At 36.7% G+C, this 25986-nt stretch overlaps 1 protein-coding gene across 1 annotated transcript; it reads right to left on the minus strand.

Moving 5' to 3' along the window:
- On the minus strand, positions 1–25556 carry TUBGCP6 (tubulin gamma complex associated protein 6). The gene is made up of 24 exons (XM_029283905.1): positions 24781–25556; positions 23947–24110; positions 22719–22929; positions 21425–21598; positions 19472–19593; positions 17960–18032; positions 16851–16960; positions 16528–16619; positions 16071–16210; positions 13075–13224; positions 12827–12908; positions 12652–12740; positions 12353–12468; positions 11389–11527; positions 11191–11307; positions 9109–10346; positions 7577–7803; positions 6085–6253; positions 5034–5175; positions 4603–4797; positions 4286–4418; positions 3822–4035; positions 1834–2033; positions 1–406 (listed from the first exon to the last, which is right to left on the minus strand). The coding sequence occupies exons 1-24, from the start codon at positions 25528–25530 to the stop codon at positions 315–317; spliced, it is 5139 nt and encodes a 1712-aa protein (XP_029139738.1). The 5' UTR covers positions 25531–25556; the 3' UTR covers positions 1–314.
- Positions 25557–25986: the final 430 nt, after the last annotated feature.

The following is a 25986-nucleotide window of genomic DNA, read 5'->3' on the forward strand; positions in this document are numbered from 1 at the left end:
ATTTATGCTTTGCTCTTTATTACACATTTACATGAGAAGCTTTGACAATGCTAAAGGAAGAATTTACACATTAACAAATTTACATCTATGCACACTTTGATATATCAGACCAACGTGGGAAACATGCTTCTGTGAACTGAGAAGACAGTATGAACCAGTGCCATGCTATGTGAGGAAAATGGAGCATCTTGCTGTATCGGTGGAACCATTCGTTGCCATGTTTTCAGTGCAAACTCTTCAAAGCTTCTGAGGTCAGCAGCTTTCAAATGGCCTAGGTTCCTTGTAGAAGAAGACCAGTAGTCTATTGTAAAAGCTCAATTATCTTTGTAATAGTTGTTAAAGTTAATTCGTAGTAAGAAATCTTCCAGGTGAGGCTGGTACCCTCGGTTGACAAGCTTTGTTACTACTGCAAGGAAAGGGGGGGGGGAGAGGGAAAACTTAGAAAACTCAATCTGTCAATTGAATCTGCATCTTCAGTCGGTCTGAAACAGCTTATGGCAAGAGAAATGTTACTGAGTCTCTTCCAAATGTTCTTACTGGAAAAAGCAAAGTGGCCCTTGAATTGACAGTGTGCATTAATTGGATGATGCACATCAAATTCTAAACTATTATTTCTCCCAGCAAAGTTTCATTTAATTGCAGAGAACCTTGTCCAGCATCCTGCCCCACTAAAAATGTTTTAGATATCCTGTAGTGATGCTACCAAGTGCATTGGTAACCATAGCAGTCATCAGTTGGCTTTCCTTATAATAGTTGTAAACAGTGGGACTTAAATTCTGAATAAAAAGGGAAAGGGAAAGGAAATAAGGCTCAAAATTAGGGGGTGAAAGTAGGCCTGAAGGAAAAAATACATGCTCTGCAAAAAGAGGATCCTTAATTTGGGGGTGATGGCCGGGTGAACCTGATGCGTATTTACTGTAAGGAACCAAACAATTACAAAGAGGATTGCAGACAGAGAGACAGTGTTGTTGCCATCTGCCTTCCTTTATGCAAACTGCTGCAACCTGAGGGGTTACGTAGCAAACTAAGGTGCAGACTGCAGAAGCACAGCTGAAGCTGCACCTGATTTCACGGTTTCACCATTTTGATACTAAATGATGCTTTAATATGAAATGAAGTGCAAGTGTAGACCAAAGTTTTTCTTCTACACCAGGGATCCCCAACTTGTGGGCCGTGGCCAACTACTCAGCTATGGCCTATTGGCCACCAGGCCGTGTGAGTGGCTGGTCTGTGGTTGCGCATGCACGCAGCCACACTTGCGTGTCGCTGTATTGTGAATGTTTGGAGCCCCACTCGCGTGAGCATCACAAACATTGTAGCCGTTTGTGGCCCCACTCGTACAAGCACCGTCAAGAGCATCATGGGCATTCGTGGCCCCACTCCTTTCTGGGTTGGCGTCCTGGAGTGGAGGAGGGGGGAAAAAAGGGATGATTTTGTGGAAGGGGTAAATGCGTGTGCATGAACACCGTTGCTCTGAGTGGGGCCGTGAATGCCCGCAACGACGCTTGCATGAGTGGAGCCATGAACACCCACAATGCTCATGGCAACGCTTGTGCAAGTGGAGCCGAGCGAGAACCAGCCACTCATGCGGCCTGGTGGCCTATAGGCCATGGCCTGGTAGTGGGCAGTGGCCCACAGGCTGGGGACCCCTACCTTAAAATACAGAATGTTAATTATCATTTCCCTGAAGGTTTGCTCTAAGAAAACAGATAAATTAATTAGTCTTAATTTCAAAGAGACCGTAATGTAATCTTAAAATTAGTCAACTATGCTGTGCTTGAGTTTCATTTTGATTTTCAGACTAACAGAGAAAAATTGCATGGCAAGCCTTACCGTTGAACAGAAAATGAGAGTAATATTTGAATGTGTTATAGGACTGCTGCATTAATCCAAAGTTAGGGTGAACAGCCACTTGTTTGCTGCTATCAAAATTCCATGACTGAGAGATTAACTGGTTACGGAACTTTAAAATGAGGCTAAAGATGCTGTGAATTATATTCATCACAGGGGCTGCCTTTTCAGTCAATAATCCCCTGTCAAGGAAAAAGCAAAGATATATTTTAAACAGATACAATGTGAAATTAACTGACAGGTAGCAATGCAATCCCTCTAACTTTGTAATAGATTTTAAAACTAACCATCAGCAGTTATAAAAATATTTTTTAAATCTGGAAACAAAGAAAATATTAAAAAAGAAGTCAGACTAGCTCATTGTTTCTTAAACATCTTGCTTTCAGAACCCTTTCCCACTTTTAAAAATTAGAGAACGCAAAATCAGCTTTTGTATATATTTATCATTTACCATATTCAGAATTAAAAGTGATTGATTCACAGAGTATTTATTATTGAATCATGTAAAAAGGCATACTAACCCCATTAGATACTAACCCATTGTTCATGAAAACCCCCAAATTTTTAACAAATAAAACATAGTAAGGGTGTAATTGATTTACATTTTGCAAATATCTTCAACAACTCGAAAATAATTTTGCTTTTGAGAACCAGAGAAAGCCTGGGTAATCCCCAGCAGTCCTAGGACACTTTCTTAATAAACTATAGTTCCAGTCAAACGTGTGAATTCTGTTCTGACCCTGGATTAGCTTAAGGGGTTGACATAAATCTCAACTCTATGCTCTGCATAGAGTCATTGTTACCATAAGGAGCCAATTACAAAGAGGACTGGGGAAAGAAACCACTTGTGCAAAGGATCCTAACTATATTTATTTGATTTTTATTTATCATTTACTATAAGCCATTTGGGGAGACCTATTATCCTAAAAGGATACAAATTATTGTAATCAATCAATCGTCTGACAGGACAGTGGTGGTGAACCTATGGCACACGTCCCAGAGGCAGCACTCAGAGCCCTCTCTGTGGGAACGTGCACCGTTGCTCCAGCCCTGCCTCCCCCTGTGACCCCCTCCTCATCAGCAGCCCCCCTGGAGGAGAGTCGCCCCCAGGTGCAGAGCAGTACAGCCAAGCATATGGCAGCTGGGCAGCAGGGACAAGACTGCCCTCGTGCCCCGTCGCACGCAGATGATGCGGGGCACGGATGGAGGGCGTGGCCACCATGGCGCTGCAGGGCCGCCTGAGCAATCTTTGGTGGGCCGTGGAGGTGGTGGATGGCCCGGCAGGTGGGGTGGGGGTAGAGCAAGCAATAGGGGTGGGGGCAGGGTGGTTTTTGGGCACTTGGTCTCTGAAAGGTTCGCCATCACTGTTCTAGGATTTAAACAAAGTAATAATATTAAACTAGTAGTCAATTTCCTTTTCTTAAAACCAGTAATCTACACTATTTACAAAACTTCCAAGAGAACCACAAGTGGTTCTGCACTAGGGTGGCTACAGTTCAGATTGCTCCTCAGAACATACATAGACTGACTTTTTAACAATTTTAAAGCAATTTTTCTGGTAGCTGAAGTACTGTATAAACTTCTCTTCATTCCTGCAATGCGATGCAAGCAACTATTTCTGTGGTCCATCAATGCACAATGCATTTGTTCTGCTACATTATAGTAGCAATAAACCTAAACCAGGTCAGTATAATGGAAATCCATGTTTATCCAGCCTTTTATTATATGAAAACTATTGATCAAGATAAGCAGACAAGTAAGTTGTACCAGGGGCCCCAACCCCCAGGCCACTACTAGGCAATGGTCTATTCAGAACTGGGCCGTGCGAGTGGCGGACCTGTACATCTGCAGCTTGATTTGTGTGAGCGGCGGGCTTGCACACATGCATAGGTGCTGTAGCTTAACTTGTGCAAGTCGGGCCTCCAAGCTGCAAAGATTGGGGACCACTGAGTTATATACAGCTTACTTACCGGAAGATTGCTTTGTTGAGATATTCTGCATGGGTTCTGTAAATTTCCTCCAAATTCCCCACAGAAGACAATTTATTTCCAAATTCACACCAGGTAACATGCAAAATCTGATTGGCAATATAACCTTGAATAACTTTAACAAAATGCTGCATTTCATGCTTATAAAGCTGGAGTTGTCGAAACTGGACTGAGTTCGATGCATGTTTTACTAATGCTGCAAAACAAATATATTTAATCAATCAATCACGGCGTCTGAAAACACATGGTTATTATTTAAAAATGAGAATATTTTAGAAGCCAAATTTAAAAGAAAAAAAAGATAAATATAATGTAAGGTTTATGAATTACTGCTAAATATAATCATGTTCAATAAAATATTACACGATCAATAAAACAGATGCAAAAATACTTCGATTAAAAAAAAAAAAAAAAATATTTGGCAGAAGTACGCAAATCAGTCTTACCAGTTCGCTTTAAGTGGAACCAGACATCTTTAAGAGTCCATACCATATGTTTCAGCTGTAGCAGGAAGGAGAATATCTTGTTATATTTATTCATACAGTTCTCAGTAATTACAATATTTAAGGGCCAGTCAACCTAAAAGAAAATGAAAATAATTCTCACTGCATATGGATCTATATTTTGCAACCTTTTGAGACAAGCTTAAAAACAACACAAAGATGCATTTATAAATAGCATCAGAAAACATTCAGGATCAATTATTCTAATAAATCAATCATGGTTTTAGAAAACAAGTCAAAAAGTTCTGTGGGCATCTCACCTTGTATCGTAGGTCCAAGCAGGTTAGGGCATCAGGAGCATTGGGTTTGAACATGTCTGGGAGGTATTTCAGTGCAAAAGAGAGGTTAGAAGCCAAGTGACTGTCTCCATGAAGGCTATACTGAAGTGCCTTATTCAAGATGGAATTGAGGACTAATGGATTCAGAAGTTCACCAGGTGTCTGTCCTGATCCTAGCTTGAATTAGAAAATAGCATATTAGAGACTGAGAGTTCACTGAGCATGATATCTCTTGTAAGAAGTTAAGCATGTTGATTATTATCAGAAAATCTCCTTGTGCCAGAGTTTCCTATAATGTAAAGTTCCAAGGGTGGCTGTTTGCTCTTGACCATCATTGGAAACATGATCAATGAAATGGCTATTTTCTGACCTATCACTGGTTTACATTTTGGCAAATAGATATAATTCAATACCTTTTCAAAAAGCAAATCGCTAAGTGATTGAGCAAATTCTCCATCTTCCATTAACAAAAAATGCCTCAATGCTTCAAAATGTTTCTCAACATTCAATTCCACAAAATAATAATCCACAATGGCTTTGTTCACAAGGGAAACACTAGAAAAAAGAAACAGATGATCCAAATTTTAAAATGTAGAATAATTAAATTCTCTGCTCATTGTAAAAGGGAAGAAACAAATTCATGATAAGCTACCCTAAGGTAAAATGAACCGAATCATAAATCAAGCTGTGAAGTATATTAAAAATATACTTGATGCTGTATACACAATTAATGATTAGTTTGTACAAAAGAACTTACTATAGAATAGTTCAACATCCTTTGGTTGCTTTTCAAATAAGGATGCACCATGTGTGTTGAAAATAAAAAAATCCTTTCAAATAAATCTGGTGTCATGTGTCTGATTAACGAAACACTTAAAAGGACTTTCAGGCATATTTTTCCCTAAAAGCATTTATTAAGGTTACAGAGACGTCAGTACAGCATGGTGGAAATGCTTAGGTCTGGCTTCTCTTCCGTTACGCATATACATTCTAAGCATTTCCCCCCCCTTATTTTGGGGTCATGGTTCACATCTTCCAATCAACTTGGAAGATATGATTTACTTCCGGTTTCTTTTTCCCTATCCTTATTCTCCTCCCTTTTTCCCTGTTGCCTGGTTTAACTATAAAAATACCAGACAGTTCTGCATATTGTCAAAGCAAGAATATACAGTATTTGCAGCGTTGACATCTGGTTTTTCACCCTAACTCTTCATCATATTTGTATGTAATTCCTTTGGCCTGATAAAGAAAAGACTGAAGAGGAAATATGCTATGACATTTATAGATCTAATACAAGTTATTATGATATCTGATATGATATTCATATGTTTCTGCAGTAATTGCCTATACTGGTGACTCAATAAAAGGAGGGGAGATGATAATTTGTTTGTCTTTAACAAAACAATGTGAATAGCAGAACAAAGTACTCTTACATATTGACTTAACATTTCCATTACTACTTACTGAGAAACTAAGGGGGTAGTGATTGACCGTTTCATCAGCACTGGAAGTGATAAGAGCTCACTTAGTTGTACAGCTGTTTCGTCTGTTGCCGGTTGTATTGAGGGATCCGCAGGGAAAGTGTAGGATCTGGGGATCATGTGATGTAAGAGATGGGAAACTGGAAGCTCGGCTGTATTACAGATAAAATATATTTTTAAAGGCTAAACATTATTTTAAAATATTATCAAATGGTAACATACAATGAGTCAAATAACCAATATGTAACAACCTGTAGTTTGCACTCTCCATCTATTTAGTATATAGATAACAACCATAAAGCAATGGAAGTATTTATAAAATGCTGTTCAAAAAATTGAAAACTAAATGGAATCACAAATGCCAAACGGTAGAAAGATTGTTAGATTATTAATCATGGGAAGAAAAAGCTGCACATAAACGTAATTTAGGATTTAACCACCAATAAAAAATATTGCCTTAGTACATATATATCTTTGCCCAAGAATTCTGGATAACAATTTCTAGTGCCTGAATTATGAAACTCAAGTGACCCAATGAAGCTACAAGAATGGAGAGCTGCCATTTCTACACAATAGAAGTATTTTTATTTAGAGTTCAAAATTAGCAAGAAAAATAATTAAATCCCCAAAGTTTTACAGTAAAGGTGACAACTTGTGATCTTCCACGTTACTGAATATATTAGTATGAGGTAGTCCTAATAACAGTCAGACAGGGATACTCCAAATAAAATTTTCAAAGATTGTCCCTTTTCTCTTATGGATCATCCCCAGAATTTAAACCTAAACCAGAAACAGTTTATAATGTTCCAGACAAAATTTGGGGTGGACTATGATTGGAACATTACATGAAGCTTCCAGGGTGGATAATTAACTTCCAGGAAAATATCCAGGATAGATAACATTTCTCATAACATTCAGCTCTGCACAACCTTAGTCAGCTATTAAGAGAGTTGTACATTTTTGCAGGCCCTAAAATACTTAGAGATCATGCACCAAAGTTTTATGTACTGTAGTGGCAGTACAATGAAAAAAGAGTCTCTCTTTTCTCGCAGCCTTTAGAATTAATTAAATTAAAAGAATTTTTAAAAGTATTTAAAAAAAAACTCACCCTTCCCAGTCTAAACAGATAGTGGTCACTGATGTAGAGTATCTACAGCAAACATGACCAGCCCACGGACAGCATGCAGTCCCGAATAGCTAGTAATGTGGCTTTACATAAGATTGTAAACTTTTAACATTGTGGCTTTTTTTTAGCGATGCTAGATTATATATGGCCCAAGACAAATTCACTCTTCACTCAATGCAGCTCAGGCAAGCCAAAAGATTGGACACCCATGATCTAAAGATCATAAACTCCCCACCCTTGAGCTATTGAGTTTTAAATTAGCAACAGTCAGAGTTATCTTCTTTGAAAGGCTGTATCATATCACAAGCAATTACATTGTCTTAATGCATCTCGCTTTGAGACTACTCACACATAAATTCATATTGATCCTGATATTTTTCCAGGCAATATTGATTAGATAAGGTTTGCAGGTAATCTTCTTCTTTCTTCCATACAGCAACACTGGTGCTACCTCCTTCCTGGTTTTCAGACACAATGACCTCAGAGACAGAGGTTTGCTGAGTCACAACACTCAATGAGGTTGATTTTTCAGGTTCTTCTACCTGATGAAAAATAACTGTTGGTATTATAATGTTTCTTCAATTGTTATATTTCTGTAGTATCATTCATTTTTCTAAATTCTAAAATGTTCAAATCTACATAAAAATATAGTGGAATAAAAACAGAAATTTCCCCCGTTTCCATAATGCAACAAAGTTAGTTTGTTCCCATATAAACCAACAATTAATTTCAATTAAACATATTAATATTAACATCTTCATATGGTCTCTGAATCATTCCTACAATTGCTAACCCCCTAGCTAGCTAATTGTAAAAGAAGAAAATCCAATTTTTAATGCTAAAAGAGACAGTGGAAGATAATTAATATCCTCCTTCCTTTTCTTTCTGTTGGTCAACTGCTCCTTATGGAGACATTGGACTCTATATCTGTACACTGATGCTGGCATTGCTAAGCAAAATCAGCTCAGTGAAGTAAAGCATGCCAAGCAGCAATAGGCAAAGCAGCAATGATCAGAATACTAGTAGTAGTATTCTGACTCTATAATTGTTTAGCCTTGAAAGCCTTTGCCAAAGTGGTAATTGGAAAGTCAACAGTACTTTGCATTTTGAAACAGTACAAAAAGATGTATGATTCTTCTCACCAGGAAAGGCTGAAGATCTTCAATATCATCTCGGATGACCACTACATCCCCACCTATAAAAAAATAATTATGTAGGCGGGGGGAGAAGAAATACATAAAATTCATATACATAAATCAAATGTCTTTTTTTGTATTCAGTTTTTTATGTTTTATATAAGTATTTTATATTTTAGCCATATATAACTTCACCTCAGGATAATATATTTTTGGAGCCATATCCTTTAGTTCACTTTTAGTATAGTTCTTAATAATATTGTAATTCTGTGTTTTAATATTTTAACATTTTTTAATTGTTTTATAACCTGTAAGCTGCCCAGAGTCACCTTAAAGGAGGGATGGCCAGCATAAAAATTTTATAAATAAAATAAAAATAAATAAAATATTGCTTTTGTTGCATTTAAACAGCTTTTTGCTATTCATCTTCCATTTATTTTTATTTAAGGGGGACATCCTTAAGATTTGTTTAAGTATCAATACAGACCAGTTTTAATTATTTTAATGTACCTGACAAATCTTTAATTTTGCTATATAACTTCCCCAAACAAGTGACCTCCTGACTGCTCCCTTCCAATTACAAAAAGTGATGGGAATTGTAGCCCAGCATATTAAAAAGCAACAAGTGGGATAAAGGTAGTGCTTAGAAAACTCAGATTTCCACCCAGCTATTTGACTTATCTGAATTCAACAGATTTCTTTAGTAGCTATATCGTTATATATTGGTATATGACACTTACCCTGCTCTTCTTCCCCGAAGCTTTCTTCGTGCTTTTTATCCAAGTTAGCCAACTCAAGGCCAGGTGGCGTTGCTTGTTCTTCTGCTTTCTCATCAGAGAATCTCCCATTGTATAGAAATGTCTGTACTGTACAACTTGATGCAGGACCAAAACCTGCTTTAAGATGAGGTATTGGATCACTGTCCGTTGAAGGAGTCCATTCCCCCAGTTGTATACTTGACTGTGATACGTGACCAAAGGTGCTGCATCGAGGCTTTGAACTCTCAGAATCAGCAACCAGCTCTCCAACTTTAAAATGTGACTCAGAGGCATGCCCATGGACATTCCACTGAGGACGAGAAGACAGACCTTTGGAAACATTTTCCCCAGTACAGATATTGGCATCCAAAATATCCCCCTCAGTGTTCCATCGAGTTCTTGTGGCTTCTACCTTTGGCACATATTCACCAATCTTTATATTAGCATCTGAAGCATGACCGTGAATATTCCACCTGGGTCTCGGGAGCTCTACCTCAGAGGCATATTCTCCAACAGGAATATGAGCTATGGAAACATGCCCATGGATGTTCCAGCGAGGCCGGCGAGGCTGTTCTTCAGAAGCATATTCTCCAACCTTGATGTGTGCATCTGAGGAATGCCCATGTGGATTTGAATGTGGTTGGGAGAGTTCAGTATGAGGAATGTAGCCCCCTATTTTAATAGTTGCATCAGATACGTGGCCATGAATGTTCCACCGAGGTCTCTTGCTTTCAACATTGAAAACATTTTCACCAACCTGAATGTGGCTTTGTGAAACCGAAGGCCTGAGAACAGTGTTAAAATCATATTCATTATGCAGAGAAGCATGCAAGACTGTTTCTCCTTCTGTAGCCTCTTTTGGCAGAGAATTACTTTCCTTTCTTTGATCACTTAAGGAAAGATCTGAATTGATACTTTCCAAAGCTTCATCCAACAGGTTTGCCTGCTGTGTTGTTTGGAGTATTTCTTCCTGAGGTTTTGGCAAAAAATCTTCAAAATTCAGACCAAGTTCAGACATACCCTTTGAAAGAGTTGCCATCTGATCACTGCAGGCAGTTTGAGAAGCAGCTTCTGCTTCTTCAGATTCAGACCAGTCTGTAGGCTGCACATTTAGGGGCTGTGTTGATTCCAATGACTGGTCATTTGAAATGCAATTTGTCAGTTCAGATTTTGTATCTCTCCCCATGTCCATAATCTTTTGATCGTCAGACTCTAAAGAAGTTACCTTATGTGCAAAAATTGAAAATAATTACAATGTATATGTAATTCAGTTACATAGCTGACATGTTCAATCCTTTTTTTTCAGTTTCTGAAATTACTTGTACACAATTTTATTTTGTCATTTTATTTACTAGCTCATCTTATCGTCTTCATTAATTTATCAAAGGCCTTAAAAATGTTTCATTTACCATGGAAATCATCTGGCTTACCACAAACCTATAAGCACTAATCAAAGGGTACATTCACCTTTAAACCGATAACCAATTTAATGGTAGGCCACATGTATGAAAGAAGTGCCAGATTCCTTACTAACCATTGCAACTTAAAACAGCAATCACGACTGCTACTTCAAATCTGAATAGAATAATCATGGCTAGGAGAAAAGATCTGAAGTAAGATAATTCCCTATATTTATTTTTAAACTGCACCTAGTCATGACTGGCCAATATCCTAAAAAAAAAAAACTAAAAAAAAAACATGACTTTCTTGAATTCCAGGAAATGGTGTAGATATACATAACATACTATTACATGCTATTACTCATTAGAGCTGGAGCAAAGCATTGAAAGGGGTACACTGCAATATGTACCAGTGTAACAAAGTACATCCTGAAAGCATTGTTTTCTGTACCAAACTAATCTTAACTTTTGTAGTATTGAAATGTTATCCCATTTTTACTCTTTTGAACAGGAAAAATTATAATTGCTTTTTAATAAAATATTTTTTATAATTGTAAAGATGGCTATTTTGTTACCAAGTAACAGGTCTATGATAAAATGTCTCTTTTTACTAGAGATTTTACTAGCTTTCAAACTCTGGCCCCGGCCATATATGTAAGAAGTACAAACCTGAAGATTAGCTTCTCTCTCTTGTTCTACTGCCAGCATAACCTGTTGACTTTGGTGTTCTGGAATTATATTTACTTTTTTCCTATACTTTCCATCAGGAAGTTTTTCAAGCATGTCCTAAACATAAAATAGAAATATTAATGTTTGTAATAAGTAGGATCAATGTGCTTTTTAAAAAAGAAAGAAAAAAATCAGTACCTCAATATTTTTTTGATCTTTTAACAGAAAATCGAGACGGGCTGTTTCCAGTTTATGCCTCTGAATTTTCCATAAAGCTTTTTTTTCTCTACGAGCTGCATCTTCAGACAGCTTAGTATAATGGTCAATTAACTCTTGTCTAAATGGAAAGAAAGAAAGAAAGAAAAAAAATTAACACTGGTGTCTTAGATCAAAGATACTATCAAAGCACAGCAAAACTAACGAAATTGATCAATACAAATTGCATTACTTCCAAAATAAATACAGCTGAAAAGATCAAAATCAATGAGCAAGGTAGATGTTCATGGAATTCAATGTAATGAAGTTTCCTGTAATATAATTATAGTGATCAAAACTTACAATTACCAGAAAAATCTACCCTAACTATAAGCCAATTTACAAAATAAAAAAACTTAAATGCCATGTGTTGCTGTGTCTTTAGAAGGCACAATACTCTTTTCTACACAATCAAACGGCAAGATTAATATTCTCTATCATAGTTCTACTATAAGTAAAAATACACTTCAGTTAGGACTTTTGAGTATGCGTATGGTAAGTATATTGTGTTCATTAATTATTTACTCTGATTAGTGGTGCATGATCCATTAGGTTGGCTGAATTCATCACTACGTTTGACAACTCAACAGACTAAAATATTGCATACTAGGACCATGCAATGCTTCAGATTTGATTTGGAAGAGGAGTCTCAGAAGAGGTGGCAACACGAATGCAGTTTCTCTCTGGCAACTCATTAAAGCACCTGCTTCTGTTTCCATTTAATGAGCTGCAGAGAGGAGATGCGTTTGTATTTCTGCATATTTCAAATCACCTCTTTTTCTTTTTCTTTTCTTACATACATGATTTAGAAATTTTTAGTATTAGCATAAACATTCTTATCAATACTAAACTAAATCTGCTCTTGATCATTGAAAAATTTGAACATGAAATACTATGATTGGCTTACCTTGCTTTTTTCTCTAAATCTTCTTCTAAAGCTTTCAGTCTCTTCTCCCTCTCTCTGAGCTCCCGAGCATAACTAAAATCATCATCAATTTCTTCCTGTTTCAGAGCACATCGACGCTACCAAAATATTAAGAAAGATTTTCAGAATAATTTTCCAAGACCTTAAACTGAGTTGTATATTTTTTCAGGCAAATTCAATATACATACATACATACACAGACACACACACAAACACACACACACACACAAACACACTTTGCTACTAGTGAAAATGTACATTTCATATGAATAAAAACATACCTCTTGATCTTTTGCAAATTGTTCTTTCAACTTCTGAAATTGCTCACGTTTTTTTACATCCAGTGCCATTTTTTCTGATATCTGTTGATCTAAAAATAAAGTTAAAATGCATATTTGTATTTAAGAAAAAACACAGAAGAAACTCAACTAGAACGTAAAGACAATTATAAATTACCAGTAATGGCTTTGAGAGCTTTGCTAGCTGTTTCTCGAGCATGAACAATTAACTCCTGTTTCTCAATTTCCATGCGCAAAACCTAGGAGAAAATCCACATGATTTTCTGTAATTTCCAAATGTTATACCATAAAAGGATATACACATTAAATAAATTTAAAAAAATTGAAATTCAAAATGTTATCACTCAAACAAAAATCTTGTCTAGGAATACTCCATTCTGAAATTATTCTGTTAAATATATTTACCTTTTCTTCCTTGGTGATGTTACTATAGCGAGCAATTCTTTCCATTCGACCTACGTAGACTGCACAGTCTTTCTCAATCTCTTTTAACTCATCGAGAGAGAACGTTACAGAAATCCGAGGAACAGGAATATCAGACCAGCATATGTAGTGCTGCAAAAATATTAAAACCAAATTTGATTTTAAATTGTACATCTTTTACTTTTCACTAGCCACCTAAATTGTTTAAAGGCCACAATCCTATACTTTCTGAATTTAATGGGCTTTATTCCTCCTGCAACCTTAGACTTTTAGCAACAGTGCTTCTGTTACAAAGGAGATAAGAGAAATAATCTAAAGTAGGCAATGTAGAAGATATTCTGATCACTTGTTATAAAAAAAATAGTTTTTAGGAACCTGCAAATCAATGAGCTCCAGGGTTTCATGGAAATCATGAGACATAGCAGAAAAGGAGAGAGGATAGGAAATCCCTAAAGCACATAGAATAGAGGTCTCCAACTTTAAGACTTGTGGACTTCAACTCCAGGAATTCTGGCTGAAGAATTCTGGGAGCTGAGATCCACAAATTTTAAAATTGCCAAGTTTGGAGACCCCTGACATAGAGGATGCAACTGGACATTGTAGGAAGACAAACAGAGTAGCCACACAAGCTGGTAATTTTTTACTATAACAGCCTGAAGTTCCTGAACCACTAGCAGCAAAGATAAAGGACAAGACAGAACAACTTCCAAATTATCAAGTCCAATGCCAATTATAACCTCTTTCTGATATACATGGGGAAAAATAGTGCAAAAAACAGCCAGAACCTCCACCAATGTTGAACATGACTGGTCACGCAAATAAAGGTGGGATGTATGGATGTATGGATGTATGGATGTATGGATGTATGGATGTATGGATAGATAGATAGATAGATAGATAGATAGATAGATAGATAGATAGATAGATAGATGATAGATAGATAGATAGATAGATAGATAGATAGATAGATAGATAGATAGATAGATAGATAGATAGATAGATAGATAGATAGATGGAGGGTGAATGGGAGAAATCTGGTTTCTGGGACCGTAATCTGAATTATCTAGATGATGGATTGTTGGCACCTAACAAGGATTGGTAAAAATATGTTTCACAAGTGTGGCAAGGTTCAAAAGGCTTTAAATCCTCTGCAAAGCAGAAAGAAAAATGCTGAAGACCACAGAAAGAGATTTGTGTAATGCAGAAATTTTGCTTCTTAAGCCACTCAAAGAAAACTGAGAAACATTAGTTCATCAAGTTCATGCCCTTCAATGTTAATACTAATGTTTGGAGTATGGAAATAAACATGAGCTTGAGCTCTCAGTGCAGAATATGGAAGGTACAATAGAGGCTGTGTGAAATGACTACGTCTGCAACACAGCAAGTGAATTATACAACAGAAGCAATACAAAGCAGGGAAGAGGAGTTGTAAATATATTAAAAATATTAATCCTGCTTAGAAATCTGAATCAATAAATTGGCAGTATTGCAGAGAGAATCTACCTAAAAATGAGTGGAGAAAAAAATGAAACCAAACTGTTCTTAGAGACTACTAGAAGCAAGGAAAAGATGTGGATAGTACCTTCCAAAAGGAAGCATGTCTCTCAATAAGGGATGAAACTGTATTCATGGAAGACTTATTTCAATATCTATTAGAAGAACATCATGCCAAGATGTTCCTTCCAGAAATCCCTGATTCGTACTGCTGACATTTTTTTTTCTTGTTCAAAAGCTGAAAGAAAGTATAAGAGGATCAGCTGTCCATGACTTGATACTACTCAATACAGGAAACTTAGCTGAAGTAGTGACAGGGACATGAAAGAAAATGACCACCTAATTTTAGAATTCTTGATCTTCAGAAAAACTAAAACTGTATATATTCAAGCATGTATTGTGGATTTCAAAAAACCACCTTTTGATAAACTCAGAATGACTGATAGGCTCCGATGGCAAGAGAAACTAATCAGAAAAGGCTCAAGAAGAGTAGGGTTTCCTAAAGATATTAAAAGCACAACAGCAAGCAATTCCAGTGAGGAGGAACAGTGGAAGACAGCAGAAGAAGCCAATATGGTACACCCAAACAATACAATATACAGGTAACGGAAAGAAGGTCACAGCAAAGATAGGGGGCACAATACTGTAGAGAGAAAAAATAAGGACAGAAAGAGTTGAGGTTAATGAAGGATACTAAAAATACAAAAATTGATTGAAAATAATGTTTAACAGATAATACAAACTTTTTTTATTTAGGGAACAAAAATGAGATAAATAGGCATATGATTTGATATTTGTGGTTGTTTTGTTTTTTTTTTGAAAGAGTAGGTGCTTGTAAATTAAGTCAGCATTGTGATGGGGCTGCAAAGGCAGTTTTAGATTATATCAATAGAAGTTTAATTTCTAAATGAGAGTAAATTATCATTCTAGTTTATTTTGCTTTGGTCAACTGTCCTTTCTGCCCTAGATCCAGTTCTGGACACTATTTCAAGAGAATCTGAAACAGATTCAGAGAACAGCTACAACAGCTACAAAGATGATTAGAAGTTTCAAAAGTAAGCCCTAGGAAGAGAGACTAAGGGAGCTGTGTATGTTAGTAGTGATAAAATATGAAGTGAAGGGGGCATGACTGTATTTCTCAAATACTGCAAAGAAATTTTCATAGAAAATCAGGATCTATTCTCTCATGTTTCAGAGGACAAGCCATAGAATAAAAGATTAAAACTACAAGATGCCAAATAACATTGGGAGGGGATACACGTGAACAGAGCTGCGAGCATGCGCACTCTGCAAATGGGGTTGTTAATGCTGCGGCGAGGCTAGCATGGGCGCAAGGGGGGGGTGAGCGTGCGCACATGCGTGTGTGCACTGGCCAGTCACTCATGCGGCCCTGTGGCCAAGAGGCCAAGGCCCGGTAGTGAGCAGCAACCTCTGTTGGGGACCTCTGTTCTAAACAAACTAATCAATGATCTTCTAATACTTACCCTGGGACAACACAGCTTCAGTAAGTTTATGGTTTTCCCACAAATATATACATCATTAGCAATATGTTTCAAGAATACAGGAACACAATCCTCTACTTCTTTAGGAATCAAAACATATCCATGGGTCCAATAATGCTTGTCTAAGTATCAAAAAAGTACAACATATCAACATTTATCATTTTGGCACAGTTTTAAAGCAATAAAATAAAATAAAATGCAGTGAATATCCAAATATTATTGATTTTTCTTCACAAGCCAGGCAACTTCCTTTGAATGGCATGTGTGTTGCAAATATTTTTCACACCTGTTACACTTATTAGGTTCCCTATCTCTCTCAGTCCAACATATCTTATAGAAATAATTGTTGTTTTGGAGAAAAATGAGTAGAGAGAGCCTTATTTGTTTTGCCCTGAAGTGGGATATAAATCTAACAAATAATATTTCAAAGAAAGCTTACCTCTAAAGCCAAGATAATCTTCATTCACCTGAATCATGAATTCACCATACACATCTCTGAATACACCACTATACACCCAGTCATGGATAAACCTAAAGCATGAAACATTGAACGTCCTTTTTAAAAAAGATATTCTAGAATGGCTGTTGTATGCAAGATTAATATATTTCGTCAGATTACTAGAATGGTTCAGTTACAGTAACTGGGAAAATCTGTGTGCCTCACTTTCAGAAATGCCCCTCAAACTGATGCCTAAACTGAGAACTCTTAAGAAATTCATTACATCATTTTGCCAGATCACGGTGACAATGCATGGCTCCTACCTTGTGTACGGTTCACAGCTTGTTTTCAGTAGCGACAGGAGAACTGGATAATGCTCACTGCTGCAGTTATTAAGAGTCTCTTGGTAGAGATATGAAAGAAGTTTAACTCCCTGAAATACACACAAGCCAGTTTATGTAAAAAGCATGAAACTCATACATTTTTTTACAGTTCAGACTCATTTGCCTATCCCTGGCCTAGCCTTATTGAAGAATTCTGTTGGATAAAGCTACTTTTGACAGTTGCTTATTTCCTCAAGTTAGGCTGTTTTAGTAGTTACTTATTCAAGCTCTGAATAGGTGGGGAAGTATAGAATATTTTATGTTCAGTTATGCTATTTCAAATACTAATGAATAAAAATATACAAGTTGAATAGTACAGAAGTCACTTAGGCCAAAGCATTTAAAATGCATTGCCTCTAAGTCAGACATGTCAAACACAAGGCCCGGGGGCCCGGATGCGGCCCGCAAAGTGGTTTCATGTGGCCCGCAAAGCCATCCTGGAAACAGTGAGGGAATGGCCCCCGCTGCCTTGGCCCTGGCCCAGGCCTGCCGGAAGCCAATGTACAATTTTGTGGTGGCCATCTATGGTGAAATGCATTCAGTCTTAGCTCCACAAGGCCGTCTGGAAACAGCGAGGAACCAGCCCCTGCCGCGTCGGCCCCACCCCCTGGGTGCATGCTGGGGAGGTGTCACCCTTTATGAGGAATGAAGAAATGCACCATCGCCTGGAAGTGGCCAGCAAATGGCCCTCGCCTACTTCACATATCTGGCTTGATGGGCTCTGCCTTGGTCCCACCCCTTTCTGCCAGAGATCCTCAGATCTGTCCCACTCCTGCCCAGGCCCCCACAGGCCCCCTTGACGCAAATGATGTAGAGCTGGCCATGCCCACCCAGTAGGCCACACCCACTCCACCCACGCCCACCCAGTAAGCCGCACCCACCCGGCCCCCCGAGGGCACCACAATGCTGATGCGACCCTCAATCAAATTGAGTTTGACACCCCTGCTCTAAGTATATTGAGACAAACCGTTTATTGCAACCAAGCCATAAATAAAAATATACAATTTTTTGTTGACTTAGAAAGAGAAACAAACCCAGGTACTACTCACAGTTGGAAAGGAAGCACTGGTACCTCCAATTCCCACAGCAGCCGCTCCTAAGCCACAGAGTTCAGCTAAATACCTTAACAAAAGAAACCAGTTACACTTGCATAATCGTTTGCAGAGTATTAAAACTGTCCAAGGTAGTGGACAGACAAGATAAGCTCTGAGCTATACCCTGGTGTTTGGCTCAGCAGATGATGATCGTAGTCTTGCACCCTTAATGGAGTTTTTATAGAGTTATTCAGGCAAAAAACTGATGAGAGGTCTTGCCTTCTAGAATCTAACCCAGAATTCTCAAACAGTATATGTTACGTGTAACTAAACTTTCAGGAAAAGATAACAAATATCTTTTATTACAGGTCTTTAAGTCCAATTTAAATTAACATTTTAACTTAATTCATATAATTAAATATTTTAACATACCGCACATTTCAAAATATCACAATCAATAAAAACAATTCATAGCAAATTACATCTAAGTTAATTATATGCTATATTGATGTATTGTATTATTGTATAATAGTAAAATATATTTCAATTCTTTAGATAGTCCATTAATAATAGCTAGCTGTGACAGATTATCTTGCCTACCCTAGGTTTGAACCTGAAAAGCTAAGCAGAGCCAGATTTCATTAGTTCTTGAGTGGGAGATCACAAGGAATCCTGTGATCTAAGTTAGTCAGGGACTTTGAAAAGATATCTCAGAACAAGCCACCAGCCAATCATTTCTACTTGGTCTCATGAAAACAACATCCAGGTGTCCTACCAATGTGACATGACTTTCATACATAAATTTATGTGTATCACACTGAGGCAGCAGCTTTTTTTATAGAGATTTATTGGAAACGAGGGGGTAAGGTCTACATTTTTTATTCCCTAATGCTCTTCTAGCCTTAAGTCCTGTAGATTCTTTCACAAAAAACATCTTCTTAGTCATAAGAAATTATATGTTTAATTCAGGAACACAGCACCACAGGTAACTCATTAAAAATTATGTCTGCTAGCTTCTATGAACAGGAGGTATAAATATTCTGTGACACAACACTGAAATAAGGTCAGGTAATTCAGCATTCAGTCAGTAGTTTATTTTAGTTTACAGATCTAAAGGACTTCTTAATCTAGCTTTCTAGACTTATTTTAGCAGCTACAACTAAATTACAGTAAGCTGTTAAAAACAGAGTTCCTCAATCTTTCCGGCTTTACAGACTGGAGGGGATGGTTTCACGTGAGTGACCGGCAAGCATACACACGCAGCTCCATTTGCATGAGCAGGCACGCGCACCCACCACTCGCACAAATGGAGTGTGCATGCACATGCTTGCCTGCTGCTTGCACAAGTGGGGACGTGTGTGCTCGTGTTTGCCCGCCACTTCCGTGGCCCAATTCCAAATGGGCCATGGGTTGGGGACCCTTGTGTTAAAATAAAGGCAGCATCTTTCACTGCACTATCTTTGGGACACTGTTGTTAAGTGTTCAATATTCCATTTTTGTCCTATTACATTAATCCTACAATGTTACCTTAGCTGTCGTCCTAGTTTTCGGAAGAGAACACTGATTGTTAGAAGAGTTAAAGTCAGGGGAGTAGACAAAACACATGCTCGGTAGTACTGTAAATATTTCCTCAGTCCACTTGTGAATGCCTAATAACAGCAAAAAGAAAAGCTTTTTTCAATTAAAAAATACGAAATCCAACATATCTCAATAGTTATACTAAACTGGAAAATGGAGATAGGATACATTAATCTTTTTCAGAGGATAAGGATCTTTTCACAGCTACCTGGACACCAACCTTTTGAAACATAAAATCATTATTCATTAGTGGCACACATAAACTGCATGAGCAAACCTATTTTTATATCATGTTAAGTTATGGCTTACTTAATCACTGTTGATAAATGAGACACAATTATTGCCAATTACTATGGTACAAACCATGAGAGCTACAAATATGCTGAGTCAAAACCAAATAATGACAGCTAATCCATCTTGGTTTAATTTATATCCCCTTACAAATATATAGTGATGGGCAATCAGAAAGATTTTTACCCAACACAGTCAACAATACATTCTGTGCATATTACTTTGTGGGATGTGGACAACAGTATGTTGAATTGTAAGGCAAGCTCTAGCTTTGGAGACCACTGAATGTATACAATAGCATAAGCATATATGGAATGTAACTGGACTTTTGTATTCCTTGCGATATATCAACCAAACTGTGCCAAAATTGAGTGGTACTAGACTGAGGTTACATTATAGAATTTTGGCACAAATATGAATCTGAATGTTGGTTTCTGAATAAATCAAGAACAGTTTATAATAGAAGGCATTTGTGAGAATAAGTGGAATGCATAACAAATGGTACAATGCTGAGCAGAGAATAAGACAAAGATATGTGAGGCTATTTCATGTCTTTATGTATAAGGAATATTTGTGTCAATTACGTATGTTGGTCTAAGACATGAATCTGCATATATTTTTGTATGCAGAGACAATGCTACCTTGTTAATGAGGATAATAAGTTAATAAAGGAATGAGATACTGTTGTAAGTGCCTCCTATTCAAAAAGTGCCTCAAATGTTACACCAAAGCTTGGCAAAGTCTTCTCCTAGCCAAGTACTCTGCCTGATTATCAAGCAGGAAGGTAAGAATCCAGAAGAACTCCCAAATTATCAACCTATTTCTTCAGGAAAGTGAAAAACTCAGCCCCCAAGAAGAGCTAGCCTAGGCCTTGTCAGGGATCAGCACTATCCTCCGGGACACAATTGCAACTTGCTTTGTCCCATCCACTGTCTTATGATCTCTAGAGACTCTAAAAAACAAATTTACATAATCTCCTACCCGGCTCAGAATGATGTAAGTGAATGTCATCAGCAAACTAATTATACTTCATCCAGAATCAACAAATGATGTGCCTCACTAGTATTGGGAGAGAAGGGAAATCGTGTAGCACCCATCCTGGAGAGACAAAGACCTTGACTGCTCAAAACTACTGACTGGAATCATCTGCTCAGAATGGGGAGGAATTACAAAATAGCCCCTTCTGTCTGTAACATCACAAGTGTCCAGGAGAATTTTATGATTGATGGTCTCAAATACTAATGAAAAAATCTAACAGGACTAAAAGGTCTGCACTACTACAACCCAAGTTCTGACGCAAGTTATCTGTCAGAGAAACCAACACATCTTTGGTCTCATAACCAGGTTGAATTCCAAGTGAAATGTAACATTTAGGTTGGAACTGGTGATGCATGAACAAGGTTCTGCTTGCTCTCAGTACCTCCTCACTGCACATTGTGAAAAAAAGTTTTGTACCACTGGTATTTAATTGAACAGCATAAGAGACAGAAAAGGCATTTTTTTCTTCCAAAAACAGAGGACACACCAGACTTTACCAATAGATATGAGGTAAAGACAAGGCCATAATTGGATATTCAATCAAATTAGTAATAAAAATTGCAAGTGCATTACCTGAAATACAAGCCCTTTTTTATATGACGAGTCAAGGACTGGTTGAAGAGAGAAACGGCTTAGCCGTGTGTAATAAGTTCCATATTCAGCCACTTCTGACAATAGACAGTTCATACTTTCAGGTGAAGTTCCAGATACATAAATGCCTTGTTTCACTACAAATATCTGAATTGCCTATACAGTTGGGAAAACCATAACAGGAAATTATTGAAATGCACAGCACACAATATATTTACTAAACAAATGCATGTCCTCATAAATATTACCTCAATGCTAAATACTAATTTGACATTGTAAAAATATATAAGCTTCTAATAAAATTAAATATAACATTTTAAGTAATTTAACTCTGTATTTTAATTCAACAGGAAACGTTACTATCTAAGGTATTGATAATTAATCAGTAAATATATGGCAAATGCTCTTTTGCAACAACAAAACGTTAATTTTACTGAATACATTGTTCAAGTCTTAAAGTTAAATCAAAATTATGGCCATTAATATTTGGTAATATATTTTTAATCCATTCAAAAATAAAAGATCTGGACAGTTTATGAAATTACTTGCAATAGTTTAACAAATAGCATACTTTAAAATATTAAGTAGCAACAAATTAACTTAATGCAGGCATTTAAAATCAGCGGCAAATGTATTTTTTTCACAGTATAAGATTGGATTCTTACATGAATTCAATTACTTTACTCAAGTGGTTTTTTACAATCATGTCTTCAAGTGTATAAAAATGGAAGAGCAATCCAATGCCCACTGCCATTTATGGAAACCCCTTGCTTGAAAAGAACCATTTTCCTTCCACTATGCCTCCTTACCAGCAACAATCAACATTTATTTCAGTGGGGCAAAAGACTCTATTGAGTCACCTTAGAACATGGGTGTCAAACTCGCCACGTCACATGATGTGGCGCGACGTCTCGCAACTTTTTTTGCATTGCCGGAACTGGGGTGAGCATGGCCTCCATATCATGCAACCGGCCCATGGGCTGGCAGTTTGACACCCCTGTCTTAGATATTTTTTGGGGGGGAAGGGGAAGGACATTAGGTAATGCAAAAGAGAGGGGGAAAATAATAAAAGGTCCATTTTGTGAACCCGTCTCTCTGCTCACAATGTGGTGCCGCTCCTAAATCAATGGCATTAAACAATATCATTGACAGATTTTGCAAAATTGAGATATACTTTTCTTAGGCTAATTTGTCCAACAGAATAAAATGCAAAAATGCATATCTAGGTTTTTCTATTAAAAATAAAACTATTATATACTGTATACAAATGTTATACCTGATTAAATGAGAAAGAAGTAGATACAACCCCAATAAGAACATTCAACACATCTTTAACAATTTCTGGTTCTTTTACTAATACACGCTGTGGAAACTGAAATTTAGTACTGCTGAAAAGTTGTAGTTCTTGTTCTCGAAGTCTGCAAAATTTGTCAAAGGCTTCTCTTCCAGCTTCTGAAAGATACGGCTCCTCTTTTTTCCCAGGTGGACTGTCAGGAAAAACCACAAAAATGTGAAAACTAGAAGTCTGAATTACCTTTGAAACCGAGATTCAGTTTGCCTCAAGAAAAATATTATTGACGAAATCATGTACAACATATTATGATTTTTCTTTTCTGTTTGATCTTCAGTATAGCTAAGCTATGAGTCATGCAAAAGTATCCACCATGTTATAAAGAGAGGTGGATTAGAAGCTGTTTTCAACTAGCTGGCATCTAAGCATTATGGCCCACAATTCCTTTTGAGTAAAGACCTTTTATTAAATATTATGTTGCATTAAACATTAAATATAGTCAATTGCATTAAATATAGTCAAACAAAAAAAGGACAAATAAACTAATTTTAATTTCTTTTGGCAAATTAGTCTTATTTTATTTGTATGTCAGTTTACCTCTGCTTTTTATATAAAATAACTTTTAAAGGATTTGGATTCAAATGTTCTGTACATTTATAAAGTTTTGGACAATTTTCTTCAGAACTGCACTAGCAACTATGATAATCAAAAACTTGGTGGTTAGTTTAACAATTTTTTTACATTTTTAAATCTAGACATTTAGAAAATGCCAGATAAGAGACACTGTATACTGAATCCTGTTACTATGCATTCCTTTTCATCAACAATTATGTATCATCCAAAGGAAAGCAAATGTGCACATTGATTATCAGTTTTCCTTTACTACTATAGCTTTCACATTATTTAATATACAACTCCACACATTTCCTCTCTCTTGTGCCCTACCAAAATGTAAAGAGTAAGGAAACAGAACTGAACAACTTAGATATGAATGTGATATTTTGGATTCAAAGACTGCCATTGTCTATTTTTCCATTCATTGCAAACAAATGGATTTTAGTTGTGTATCAGCAAAGTAATTCTGGAAATTGAATTGTAGTATGAAATCTAATGAAAAGACTTGGAGCAATGTTATATTAATCATGGCACCCTCCAGCTCAAATATAGCTCATTACAACTAACACTTTTTAAAAATATAAAGCCAAATACTTACAATCCAATTCTTTCCCAGCACCTTCGTTTACTAGGTCCATAAGTAAGTGCTGCCTCCCAGAGATCAAGATCTGGTGTTACGCTGGGTTCTGATTGAGAGTCTGGAGTGAGATTGGATGCTGACTGGAATCCTTCATCTTCAGAAGGATCAATACTTTGGGGAACCTGCAAATATAAACATACTTCATCACTGTTCCTATATTATTACAGAAGGATCAATACTTTGGGGAACCTGCAAATATAAACATACTTCATCACTGTTCCTAATTATTACTTTTAATAATTCTTCTTTAGGATTGTTCTAATAAAAGTAGAGCTTATATCAAATTGTTCAAATTAATACTTAGACTCGATTTGTATCCAACTTTCTATAAAAATATCTCATATGAGACAATATTGCTATACTATAACATTCAAACAGGAATCAAAAACATTAATAAATAAAAGCAATAAAACATTTTAGAACCTTAAGCTGTTGTGAAATATTGGCTGATGTATCATAAGCATATTACTGGTCAAGAAACATTTTGAAATGTTGAGACAGAGATAAGGCATACTGATCTTCTTGAGTATATTTATAGGAATCACATTATAGTCCCATGACGGAAACATATAGCATCAGAACAGAGGGATACATGAAGGTGAAAATTTCCATTTTTGTCTTTGTTTAGGCTTCCAATGAGCTAATAATTGTGGAATTCACTCTGTAGAGTGAATGGAGATAGTAGTGCTTCTTAGCCAATATCATCTGTATTCTATGAAGGAAGTATAAATATCTATGACTTCATTAAGACAAATATTGACATAGACAAGACAAAACAAAACAATCCTATACCTTGATTGCAAGTCCAGACAGATCTGCATTGTCAGGCACTGGTGGCAAATCCAACCTGATGTCCATATCGTATGTACGACTGTGAATGAGAGCACCAAAGAGCGAGACCCGAGTTTCTCTCTCATATCTGTCCCCCATTGAACAATTCTGTGAAAACAGTTCTACCATAGGAAGACCTGTACCAGGTGCTGCTTCCAGAACTTGCAAGGTCTTTTGAATTGTATCATTAAATTGAAGTTCTTCATTTGCAATAAAAGCCTGCATGTCTGCTTCAAATATGCTAACATCATAATAATCATAACCTTGATATTTAGTGTTTCTTCCTACATATTTGTTATTCACGAAATAATCCTTTTTTAGGGGTGAACAATGAGGAGGCCCAGTTCCTGCAAGCTGTACCAGAAAATCCAAAATAGAAGTAATTTCAGTAAATGGTAAGCAAGCAGACTGTTCTAATTCCTCTACAAGTTGCTCCAGCCTGTCTGCTTCTAAGCTAAGTCCAGCAACTCTCAAATTGAAAGACAGCATTAACATTCTGTTTTTCACGGGGAGTCTAGAAAAATGTGATTGAGAAACTTTGCGGGTTTCATCCAGGAAAAGATTAGCAAACAAAGTATTATATGCAATCTTTTTGAGACTTTTGCTTGAATTTTTTTTGCTGCTCTTTCCTTTGCTCAAATGGACCTTTGTTGACACAGATACCATGTGAGCCTCACACAAGTCACCAAATAGTTTTGTAATACTCTCCATGGTCTCATCAGTTATGGATATCCACAATCAACTCAGTATGAATCCAGCACTAAAAGTCAAGCAAGCATTCATTTGTGTTCCTGAAAAAGTGAAAGAAAGCAAAATTATTAACATAATAATTAATGTTATCTATTGATTTTCTCTGCAATCATTATAAAATTAACAGTCAAGACTTTGGCAATGTCCTACTACTAGAAAGCAAGTAGCAAAAATGTTGCATAGCAGCTCAAGTAATTATTAAGGCTATTTTAAGAACAATAATGTTTTCAATCTGTTAGTCTAATTAATACACAAATCTTTAATTAAAACTTGCTATTCTTTTTTCAGAAGACCTTATCACATTTGGGGGGGGGGAGACTACTTGTGCATACCTTTGGGTCAGTTTTTCACTCCTGGTGACAGCCTGGAGAAGTCTCTGCTTATTTTAATTAGGCTATGACACTATTTTTCATAATT

Source organism: Protobothrops mucrosquamatus, unplaced genomic scaffold, assembly GCF_001527695.2.
Source record: "Protobothrops mucrosquamatus isolate PMUCROS unplaced genomic scaffold, P.Mucros_1.0 scaffold275, whole genome shotgun sequence".
Lineage (NCBI taxonomy): Eukaryota > Metazoa > Chordata > Lepidosauria > Squamata > Viperidae > Protobothrops > Protobothrops mucrosquamatus.